General features: G+C 42.6%; 3 protein-coding genes and 1 long non-coding RNA gene across 6 annotated transcripts in view; 2 read left to right on the top strand and 2 right to left on the bottom strand.

Annotated features, from left to right (window-relative positions):
- The window catches only part of LOC124291619, a 237,458-nt gene that overhangs the window by 149,591 nt on the left and 75,608 nt on the right, over nt 1-12,259 (bottom strand). The window lies entirely within an intron of this gene.
- The window catches only part of LOC124291602 (tripartite motif-containing protein 45-like), a 138,120-nt gene that overhangs the window by 85,501 nt on the left and 40,360 nt on the right, over nt 1-12,259 (top strand). The window lies entirely within an intron of this gene.
- LOC124291603 overlaps nt 1-12,259 on the top strand; it is a 106,520-nt gene that overhangs the window by 53,901 nt on the left and 40,360 nt on the right. The window lies entirely within an intron of this gene.
- LOC124291611 (ADP-ribosylation factor 6-like) lies at nt 6,601-11,981 on the bottom strand. Its single transcript, XM_046728661.1, has 4 exons — nt 11,755-11,981; nt 9,013-9,189; nt 8,007-8,141; nt 6,601-7,581 (listed from the first exon to the last, which is right to left on the bottom strand). The coding sequence occupies exons 1-4, from the start codon at nt 11,843-11,845 to the stop codon at nt 7,352-7,354; spliced, it is 633 nt and encodes a 210-aa protein (XP_046584617.1). The 5' UTR covers nt 11,846-11,981; the 3' UTR covers nt 6,601-7,351.

Raw genomic sequence — 12,259 nt, forward strand, 5'->3', positions numbered from 1 at the left:
TGTGTGTTCACTGCCTATGATGGTGGTACAATTAGATCAGGTGGATCAATGTGTATGACTCATTGTGTCCTTGTACCCCCACGGCATGGGTAGGTGCTCACAATATCGATCACTGGATCATCTGGACTTTTTATTTACAGCTTGCTGTTATAGAGCTGGAATATTGCTGAGAGTGGTTTTAGACAACAAACAACATAATAGGTTGACACTGTCTTTCCCTCTACCATCCCTCTGCCTCTACCTTCACCTCATCATCCACCCTCATCATCCAACCTCATCATCATCATCTCCCCTCATCATTCCCCCTCATCATTATCATCCCCCCCTCATCATCCCCCTCATCATTATTATCCCCCCTCATCATCATCATCCACCCTCATCATCCCCCTCATCCCCCTCATCATTATCACCCCCTCATCATCATCATCCACCCTCATAATCATCATCCACCCTCATCATCCACCATCATCATCATCATCCACCCTCATCATCCACCCTCATCATCATCATCCACCCTCATAATCATCATCCACCCTCATCATCATCATCCACCCTCATCGTCCACCCTCATCATCATCATCCACCCTCATCATCAGCCCTCATAATCATTATCCACCCTCATCATCATCCCCCTCATCATCCACCCTCATCATCACCCCCTCATCATCCACCTCTCATCATCATCATCCACCCTCATCATCCACACTCATCATCATCATCCCCTCATCATCCACCCTCAACATCATCATCCACCCTCATCATCCACCCTCATAATCATCATCCACCCTCATCATCATCATCCCCTCATCATCCACCCCCTCATCATCATCATCCACCATCATCATCCACCATCATCATCCACCATCATCATCATCATCCACCCTCATCATCCACCCTCATGCCCTCATCATTCCCCTCATCATTATCACCCCTCATCATCATCATCCACCCTCATAATCATCATCCACCCTCATCATCCACCCTCATCATCATCATCCACCCTCATCATCCACCCTCATCATCATCATCCACCCTCATAATCATCATCCACCCTCATCATCATCATCCACTCTCATCGTCCACCCTCATCATCATCATCCACCCTCATCATCAGCCCTCATAATCATCATCCACCCTCATCATCATCCCCCTCATCATCCACCCTCATCATCATCCCCCTCATCATCCACCCTCATCATCATCATCCCCTCATCATCCACCCTCATCATCATCATCCACCCTCATCATCCACCCTCATAATCATCATCCACCCTCATCATCATCATCCCCCTCATCATCCACCCTCATCATCATCATCATCATCCCCCCTCATCATCCACCCTCATCATCATCATCCACCATCATCATCCACCATCATCATCCACCCTCATCGTCCACCCTCATCATCCACCCTCATCATCATCATCCCCCCCTCATCATCCACCCTCATCATCCACCCTCATCATCTTTAAATGTTTTATACCTGTCTGAAATGGCTTCATGGTTTCAGGAGAAATTATGTGTTTCATTTAAAAACAAAGTTTTCTCCAAAATGTTAAAGACCAGTTACCTAGAACCTGATATATCAGATGGTCACAATATATAGCCTGGTCAAGACATGTTGAGCTGAAATCCAGTGTGGCTGCCAACAGCTTGTCAACAAGCTGTGACTCCAACATTATTTTTCCAATATATTCTATTTGATTGTAATTTCATAAAATTAAAGGGGCAGTGGGGTAGGCTTGTTAAAGTGTTTGTTCATCACACTGAAGACCCGGGTTCGATTCCCCACGTGGGCACTATGTGTGAAGCCCCTTTCAGGTGCCACCCGCAGTGATATTGCTGGACACTGATTAAAGTGGTGTAAAACTCACTCACTCATTCATAAAACCAAAACATGCATAAACTTTATGATTTAGAATGTATTGCGCAAAAGGGTCACAAACACAAAAAAATAATGTTTATCTTGTTTTTATCTCTGCTGTGTTGTAGCTCGGCGGCCCGGAGCAAGGAGGACTTGAAGGAGATGGGCATCACACACGTGGTCAACACCTGTATGGGAGCCAAGTTCAATATGATTGACACTAGTGCTGAATATTTTAGTGATGTTGGAATCAAGTTTTTTGGTTTCCCTGGGAAGGACATTTTTACATACAACATGAGTCAGCACTTTGAGAAGGCAGCCGATTTCATTGACAAAGCTCTTGCAGACAATGGTGAGTTTTCAAGGAATATGAACATAGATTGGGTTGTACTGTCTTAGGTATTCATCTGGGATTTCATATTATTAAATGAAGTGAGTGAGTGAGTTTAGTTTTACGCCGCACTCAGCAATATCCAAGCTATATGGCGGCATCTGTAAATAATCGAGTCTGGACCAGACAGTCCAGTGATCAACAGCATGAGCATCAATCTGCGCAATTGGGAACCGATGACATGTGTCTACAAAGTCAGCGAAACTGACCACCCGATCCCGTTAGTCGCCTCTCACGACAAGCATAGTCGCCTTTTATGGCAAGCACATGGGTTGACGAAGACCTATTCTACCCCGGATCTTCACGGGTCTATTAAATGAAGTGATGTAAACTTGATGCTCATCTGTAATGATCTTGTTATCACAGGAATGCAAAAAAAAATCAAAAAGAATATTTGGAACTATGGTTACATGGTGATAGGATTTAAATGCAATGGAGTAGTTATTACTGAAAATTGCTACAGACTTAGGGACCGTTCATAACCTGTGTCTAGAGGGGTTGGTGATGATTGTGAAGGGGATGTTATCAATTTTCAACACATGTACTGGGGAGTTTGTACATCAGTAAGTTAAAACATTATGCTTAACAATTATGGGAAGGGGGGAGGGTAACTCACTTTGTACATGACATGCTAGGGGTGGAGGTGGGGGACACTTACTTTGTAAATAAATTTAGAGGGGTTGGGTGGGGTTGGGGGGTACATTGTACATGCTTCTCCATGAAAATCATCCTCCTCCTCCCTAGCCATGAATTATGAATGGTCCCGTAGGGGAGAATATTGGCCTTTTGGGAGGTCAAGATTGAGTACTTCAAAACTGAACATCTTGTTTTCTGATCATTAAAGACTGTGGGTGTATGGGTGGGGGTATGCCCCAAGTAAAGCTGGTTGTAAGAGGCATGGAGGAGTTAGCTCCTTTAGACATGCCTGGTCCCAAAGATCATGAGTTCGAATCCAGATTAGCCTGTGACTCCAGATTTGTTTGCACCGTACTCATGGGTTTCCCTAAAGTGGTAGGCATCTAAGATCTGCATCACTTGTGGCAGTCCTCCAAATGTGTTGACTTGTCAGGACATAACTAGGACATTATCCAGGATCCCAAACTAAGGACCCATGCCAGGTAAATTGGATACTAATTGTGACTGGGATAAAACAGACATTCATGACCTTATGTGATAAATTCTGAGGCATTGGGAAATTGTTTATCTGGAATTTTTACTGTCATTTGCTGGAGACATGCAATAAGTGTCAGTCACTGAGCAGATCTGGATAAATCCTTGAAATTCTGTTTAGAGCAATGAACCAAACTCACTGACTGTGTGTTCTGCAACTTGTCTTTGTTCTGTTGTCCAGGGAAGATCTACATCCATTGTATGCAGGGCATCAGCAGATCAGGGTCCACAGTATTGGCATTTCTCATGTTGAAGCGAGATATGCCTCTGAAAGAGGCTGTGAAATTAGTTCGAGCCAAGCGAGAGATCTTCCCCAATGACGGCTTTCTAAAACAGCTGTGTGAGCTCAACAAGAAGTTGCACGAGAAGCCATCGTGACGTCTGCTGAATCCATAGTGACTTGAGTGTACAGACCTACATATCAATCATGTCCAGACCATGATGAGATTGGTAGAGGATTGAAACTCAATTCCTTTTCTACTCCCTCTGTACCTGTACTTTCTTATGTTTGCCTTTTCAAGGGATTGTGAGTAACACAGTGATTTAAGTGTTCGCTTGTCACATAGAAGATCTGGGTTTGATTCCTCTCAAAAGCCTATTTCTGTGATATTTGAGAATGTCCTTGGTTGTATGAGGGCCATGTCAGGGACACCGTGACAATCTATCCTTGTTTCATCAGCATTTAGGGCGTACTGGGCTGTGTAAGAGTGAATGTTTTAGTTTAGTTTTACACCGCTTTTAGCAATATTCCAGCAATATCATTGCGGAGTACAACAGAAATTGGCTTCACACATTTTACCCAAGGGAATCAAACTCGGGTCTTTGGCGTGATGAGCGAACGCTTTAATCACTAGGCTACCCCACAGCTTATGTTGTGTGAGAATTTCCTGAGTTCCATCAAAGCATTTGAATGGCTTTGGTACTTTCAGGGACATTGTTGAAAATGGGTTTAACCAATTTGTTATTAAACTTGACTGACATTCTCACTTGGTAATTCTTCTAACATTTATGCTTTAATCATTTGTTGATAGATATTTTGGCATCTATTTTGATTACTGTTTCCATGGAACATATTTTACTGAGCGTAATTAGCTTTACTGGATAAATATTAGTGTTATTTTATTGAAATGTATGTTTTGAAACCGTGTTGATCTGTTGTTGGAGAGAAACCCTCTCTTGGGGCTTTTCGTGTGTTTGTATTTGAACCAGCAAATGAATCCGAGCCAGCAAATGGGGGCACATGTTTTTTACAGTGCCTCAAATCGCTGCAGAGATTTTTGTGTGTGTTTGCACTTAGCTGGAGCAATAAACAAAATGAATTTGAAGACTTAACAAAAATAACTTCATTATTACAGAACATGAACATAGGTCATTGTGAAAGAATGTTTTGAATTAAATATTTTATTGAAAATTTTATTTAAAAAAATGTACTTTACTATGTTTTGATCTTTTGCACACGCTCACAGAAATCAGTAGCTCCTCAATTCACTAATCAATTACTTCATGTTGTACAGTGCACAGATTTGTGATCATGTTGATTTAATGCAAAGATGTCTTCACTGTAGGAATACAGGTCATCTTCAGCAATAATAGTTGTGTAATGGGATGTTTATTTATCCGTGGAGATTCTCTTTGTAATAACCCATGAACAAATTCATTTGGAAACATTTGAAATTGTTATCTTTTTTTAACAGACGTGCCTATCAAAGTCGCGTATATATTTCACAAGGGAGACAACTCTGTCTGCCTCGGCAACGCACACCTGGCTGGGTTGCTGTCTGTGGAAATAGTCAGTGAAGTGACACTAACTTGGAGCATGTCTCAGTAACAGAGCCTTCATGAATAGATCAGTTAATCCTTGCTATCAGCTGGGGCGTAACTTGCAGTCTTTAAAGGGCATTTAGAAACTGGAGGAACATGGATGCATGACACTTTTTATGGATAACAGATTCTTTTTTTATTCTCTATCACAACGTTTCAAAGCTAATTCTTGCTTCTTCATCAGGTGATAGGGTGTAACATGTATGTTGATCAGTCAACCCTTGCTATCAGTTGAGGTGCAACACGCATGTTGCCCAGTTAACTCTTGCTGTTAGCGCCTGTGTTGCCCAGGTAACCCTTTGCCTGCAGGGATAACCAGATGTTGTAGTAAACGGCCAGTGATTCTCTCAGGTCTGTGACTTTTCCATGTTCCAAGGTGCCTGTCTCACCTCTCAGAGCATTATCAGGTTTCAGTGTTGTCACTTTTGGCAGGGAGAATAGAAGACGCTGTAGATAATCCCCGTGGGTTAGTTCTGTGTTGTTTTATATCTATTTTCCTCTTACTCATGTTTAATACATTTTTACAAAATCACTAATATGCTGGATATAAAATATATTGTATCTTGTACATTTTTTACGAATAAATATGTTTCCTACTTGTCGATGTTTAATATTACTCAGGATAGACTCAGGATTGACGCCAATATTACTCAGGATAGACTCAGGACAGACTCCATTGTAAGTTAACATTGAATGACTTATAGCCTCCCTATTGATGTCATGAGGACGTGTCAATATCACGTCAAGCCTTTCTCCCACTGGAATATTGTTCCAAGTTGCACAATCAAACAGTACTGGTGTACTCTAATAACGTAGGGGCGGTGGAGTAGTCTAGTGGTTAAAACGTTGGCTCGTCGCGCCGAAGACCCGGGTTCGAATCCCCACATGGGTACAATGTGTGAAGCTCATTTCTGGTGTCCCCCACCGTGATATTGCTGGAATATTGCTAAAAGCGGCGTAAAACCAAACTCAGTCAGTCTAATAACGTAACCCTCGAAACCTAGACTTCATGAAGGCAACCTAATACACTGGGCCCATACAAAGAAATCAGTCTTAGCGAAAAGGATGATCGTAACTCCTCCCATCCTTTAACACAAAATTACGACATACATACAGTTGCGCCCCTTAGCTGACAATGATCCGACGATCGTAGGATCGAATTCATCTTGATTATCTTTGATTGGTCAGCACCATATTTGTTCCTTCCATACTGAAGCGACACACTGTGATGTACCGGGATGTACTCAAGGACGGTATCCGGTATCTATGTCCGTTGAAAATGGAAACAGCAATCTCTAATCGCTTCGTAAATAGTCCAAGTATTACTTAATTGAACAAGACAGTAAAACGCAACTGAATTAAACAGTTTACTGTATAACTGGGTACAGAGTGTTGAAGAGATTTTACCCTCAACAGCATAATGTGGCCCATGTTCCCAAGGGTACTTAGATGCAGACTGGATGGTTATATTGTGTTTCATGTATACAGTCTACCCTGGTTATAACACCAAACTGGTTATAACGCACAACATTGCCAGAAAGGATTTCCCACCACTACAGTTCCCTGGCTATGACGCCACAACCTTTCGCTGAACAAATGTTTCAGTTCCCATTCTATATGCTGCCAGTTCTTTTTGCCAGGTGGTCAACTTCAACACACCGTCTGCTTGGAGTAGGTGATTATTCAGGAAGTGTGCAAAATTTTAAAGTTTCCTTAAGCTGATTAACAGTCCGTACTCACTCACTCACATACGGACCCCATAACATATTTGTGTGTCAGGAAAACCAAGGGTAACTGTGTTTGAAAAACGTGTTTATTATGAAGAAAAAATACAAACAATATTTACATAACATTTACAAACAAACAACAAAACAATAATGACTAACTGACTGCCTCACTCACTCACATGTAGTTGGATTCAATATTTTAGCCTGCCTTAAGAGTACCCGGAACAAACAATATCAAGTATCTCTGTCATGAGAAGTTACATACAGGATGGTGGACATCCGGAGTGGCCCCGGTAGAGCTGTGGACGTCATCTTCTGTGTCAGATCAAGACGTAAATGAAGCCGTATTTCCGAGGGCACAGCTGTTCCCTATGTACGTCATAATTGTGCCCTGGGCAGTTTTGACTGGTTTGATATATTTGATATTGTGGAGCGACCATACTCATCATCGACCTTTCTTTGTACGTATTTCACAAGACGTGACATTTCCCGCACCGACTCGAACAGCCCTTCTCCATTTGGTGCGCATGCGCCGTGTATGTGCCATTTCCGGTTTTTGAGGTCGCTCATGTCAAGTTCCTCAGCAACCTCGGGGGGCTTTAGGGCACATATGTCCAAAACACAAATATATTTTACAAATTTCTTCATTCATAATAATTTCCTTCTACGGCGTGATAAACGGTGTCCCATGACTCCATAGAACTCATCTTTTATTTAATGTGAAGAGTGGCGGCAGGGTGGCCCAGTGGTGAATGTGTTAGCTCTTCTCAGATAAAACTGGTTTGATTTCCCCAAACACCTCGTGTCCATCATTGTACGGTATGCTAGCATATGGCAGGAATGTGACTTATGCCAGTACAAAAACCAACATGTTATGTATCTACCTGTCGGTAAAACCACTGGTGAGTTCTCCCACCGCCCTGGTGTAATTTCTCCATAACAGTGTCACTGTGCATAGTATCAACCACTAGTTTGCCTGCTGGAGGTCTGATTCTACCTTGCCGGTCATTATGGACTAGTCTGACGCACTCACCTGGCAAATCCTGCTTGTTAGCTATCACCACTACCGGCACCCCCGCCATCTCCGGCGAACTGAAGATCCCATGGAGCTCCGACCTGGCTTCCTTCATGCGCAGACGATCTGCGCTGTCCACCACGTAGATCAGACCTGGGGAGTATCGAAGAATTGACTTCAACATGTTTGGCGATGTTCTCACTGTGTACATCCTCACAGCTAACCATTATAACTTCACAGACTGCTCACTTAACGTTTAACACAAACACACACCATGAAGTCTGTGTTGGGTATATATGTTGACCTACCTTGTGTGTTGAGGTAGTAGTGTTGGGTATATGCTGACCTACCTTGTGTGTTGAGGTAGTAGTGTTGGGTATATGCTGACCTACCTTGTGTGTTGAGGTAGTAGTGTTGGGTATATGCTGACCTACCTTGTGTGTTGAGGTTGTAGTGTTGGGTATATGCTGACCTACCTTGAGTGTTGAGGTAGTAGTGCTGTGAATATGCTGACCTACCTTGAGTGTTGAGGTAGTAGTGTTGGGTATATGCTGACCTACCTTGTGTGTTGAGGTAGTAGTGTTGGGTATATGCTGACCTACCTTGTGTGTTGAGATAGTAGTGTTGGGTATATATGTTGACCTACCTTGAGTGTTGAGGTAGTAGTGCTGTGAATATGTTGACCTACCTTGTGTGTTGAGGTAGTAGTGTTGTGAATATGTTGACCTACCTTGTGTGTTGGGGTAGTAGTGTTGGGTATATGTTGACCTACCTTGTGTGTTGAGATAGTAGTGTTGGGTATATGTTGACCTACCTTGTGTGTTGAGGTAGTAGTGTTGGGTATATGTTGACCTACCTTGTGTGTTGGGGTAGTAGTGTTGGGTATATGTTGACCTACCTTGTGTGTTGAGGTAGTAGTGTTGGGTATATGTTGACCTACCTTGTGTGTTGGGGTAGTAGTGTTGGGTATATGTTGACCTACCTTGTGTGTTGGGGTAGTAGTGTTGGGTATATGTTGACCTACCTTGTGTGTTGAGGTAGTAGTGTCTCCACAGCTGTCGGATCTTCTGCTGACCCCCCTCGTCCCACACAGTGAACGTCACACCTTTGGCCGGGCTGATGGTCTCCACGTTGAAGCCGATGGTGGGGATGGTTGAAACGTCCTCTTCCAGCTTCAGCTTGTACAGGATCGTCGTATTACCTGCGACACCAACACCATTGAAAGGTGAAAAATAGTTGTTGTTTTCAACCAAGACCCAAATTCTTGTAGGAATACCATCTCAGAATTGCAGGAACAGTGCCGTGTCGACGTAAAACTATATTCACTCTAACCTCGGCCAGTGCCACGGTTTACTGTTTACTCCCAAGTCCCGGGGACCATAACGAGCACTTTACTCTTAGCTCGACACAAACGGAGTGCTATATATAGTATGAGATACTATTCAGACTTACAGTCTAAGTGTCTTTTCAGTACTTCGTGAGACCCCCTGTCCTGCAATACATGACTGAACGTGCCAAGGAACACTATCGATCAAAGTTGGTATATTCGACCACTTCTTTCTTCATATCCTCAATATTTTCTAAGTCCTTTTATTGTTTATTCTGTCCTTCATTAGTCCCCACACATTCTCAAATGGGTTATAATCTGGGCTGTAGCTGGGCAAGTCTAAAACTTGAACATTTTCGTCCGACAGCCACTGTTTTGTGTAGCCAGCGGTGTGTTTTGGGTCGTTATCATGCTGGAAAATCCAATTCTCTTCATACAGTGTCCGGGCTGTTGGAAGGAGGTAACCATTTAAATGTCAACATATCGTTCCTTCGTAAAACTTCCAGTGAAAATACACAACGGCGTCACTCCCACGTGTGAAATTTCGGGCTATGTTTTGGGCGTTGGTAGATAGGTTTCACGGTACCTTTTGTTTACCTTTTCACACAGTTCGAAAACAGCCAGATAAAACTTTCATCAGAAAAGGAAGCATTATCCCAATCAGTGAATCTACACCAGTTTAAACGTCTTTCTTTTTATTCATCATTTATCAATGGTCAGGGGATTCTGCGCTGTATCACCCAGTTAAGTCTGTGTAATTCGTTTCTAAGGGTTCCATTACATAATGGAGGACTTCCTCTATTAATCAACTCATTTCTGATACATTCAATATGTTTCAATTTTCCCCTGCTCACTTTCCCCGGCTAGACGTAGTACTGAACTTCTTTGGCCTCCCTGCCGTTATCTTGTGCTCAGTGCTAACTCCTGACTGAATATTCTTTAAAGTTCTGTATACTGTAGACGGAGGAATGTCATGTCTATTAGGTAACTCATTTGCATTAGTCACACCCCCTTGATGTAGTAACAAGAGTTGCCCCCCATTATGAGTACCTTACTACATAATGTAACATCTATTTTATAAGTTTATTATCAGTATTAGGAAACAAACATTTTCTCAATAATTTCTGTGAACAGTATATGGTGAGTCTATCGGCTTCAAGCGATATAAGTAAGAAAATCTGTCGTACGTTGTGAACATTGTGTATTTCTTTATATACCACACCTCACCTACCACGTTTAATCGTGAGAATCTTTGATTATCAAAGACAGTTTTTGAAATTTATAAAACCATAACATTATTTGAATGAGAACATAGGACTTCTTACGGTATATGATCTGTCTTGTATTATAGGTTTTCAACAACAGGTTATACTGATCAGTAAATAAGGAACGCTTAATACTGATTCTCTGAGTGAAACATAATGAAATATTATTATATGTTACAGATTAAAGAGGAAAATGCAGCAGAGAGGGTTCGGGTGATCCTGGCACAGTCAGGCTGGTAAGGCTCATCATCAGCTCAGGGCCGTCGCCCCCTCTACACGCAGCCAAGGAAACACTGCCTAGTCGAACCCACCAAGAACTTTCCGGAGAATATGAAGGCTCCCCAACACTGCCGCCTTCTGCATTACCCAGAGTGTCAGAAGGGCTGTACTCCTGTTGGACAACCCAGGCACTCTCCTGATCTGCGCCAAGAGATCAGGGGGTACCAAACCAAGGGAATCGAGAACAATAAGGAGCCTGACGACAGTGTACTTGGGATGCAAGCGAGACATTTCAAAGGCGAGGTCCGCATATTTATCATGCTTTTCCTGAATCTTGTCAATGACATTCCTGTCAAAAGGGACAGAACATTCAATGACATAAATAAATTCATTTATTTATTCATTTATCAAAAAGGACAAGTTCAGGTTTTTTGGCAGGAAAATTTTATCTGAGGCTGTATATGGCTGTATATTCCACAGAAGTTTGAAAGCATCATTTTCCATGACGCCCTGGACATGTTCAGGGTCGTACCATGGATAGACCTCGGAGTCAAAGCCACAGACATGGCGGAGACAGTAGTAACAGCAAAGAGCCATGCCATCATGTTCTTTTGCTGTTTGTGCCGAAGAAGGGCATCCACTGACAAGATGTTGGACAGTCTCTGTAAATTCATTACATAGTCGATATTTCATATTGATATTTTCTTTAAGAATCACATTTTGGCGATTACGAGTGGGAAGTGATTATTATTATTATTATTATTGTTATCATATCTCCCCATCCCTCCAGAAGATCCCGGTTATACGCATTGATCTTCACCAACCAACAGTTAAAGTTAACTGGGTCCAGCGATGGGACTCGATTATTCAAGGAACGCCGTCATATAGCTGGAATTTTTATTAGTGCGTCTTTCAACAAACAAATTCACAAACAAACAAACATCCCCGAACCTACCTGCCCCATCCAACCCAAGCATCAGGATACGAGCTTTCGCCGATGAAAACTCATGGTGGATCCTCATAAGCCGTGAGAGTGACCAGCCCATAGCGATGTCACAAAACGTCCCTCAACACCATAACTAGTCCTCAAAATGTATCCACTTCGGCAGAAAGTGCGAGGTTGTATCACGGCCGTCCCTTTCCGCTCTGAATTTATACCAGTTGTTATCCCCAGTCTAGTCAGTGTGCTTGACTGTCGTCATCATGACCACATACACCAATGGTGTCTTACATACGTCACATTCAGGAAGCTTGTGGGCGAAATATACAATTGTCAATTTCTGGTCACGTGGAGTTCTAAAAATAGCTCCGCAGCGCGATGGGTATGGCGACAGCCATTTTCCGAAACCTCCGACATCCCCTCTATGGATATCATGTGCGAAAATACGACGATCCAATCAGAATGCGTATAAAGGGTTGAGGTACTTTGATAAAAATAATCCCGCTTACATTAATCGGTT

This window comes from Haliotis rubra, unplaced genomic scaffold (assembly GCF_003918875.1).
Source record: "Haliotis rubra isolate DU_JTF1 unplaced genomic scaffold, ASM391887v1 Scf498, whole genome shotgun sequence".
Classification (NCBI taxonomy): domain Eukaryota; kingdom Metazoa; phylum Mollusca; class Gastropoda; order Lepetellida; family Haliotidae; genus Haliotis; species Haliotis rubra.

Coding starts and splice junctions, on each gene's coding strand:
- LOC124291611 (XM_046728661.1), bottom strand. CDS start 11,845: ATGGGCTGGTCACTCTCACGGCTTATGAGGATCCACCATGAGTTTTCA. Junction 9,190..11,754: donor GCTTGGGTTGGATGGGGCAG/GTAGGTTCGGGG, acceptor TTGGTGTCGCAG/GTAATACGACGATCCTGTAC. Junction 8,142..9,012: donor CTACTACCTCAACACACAAG/GTAGGTCAACAT, acceptor GATACTCCCCAG/GTCTGATCTACGTGGTGGAC.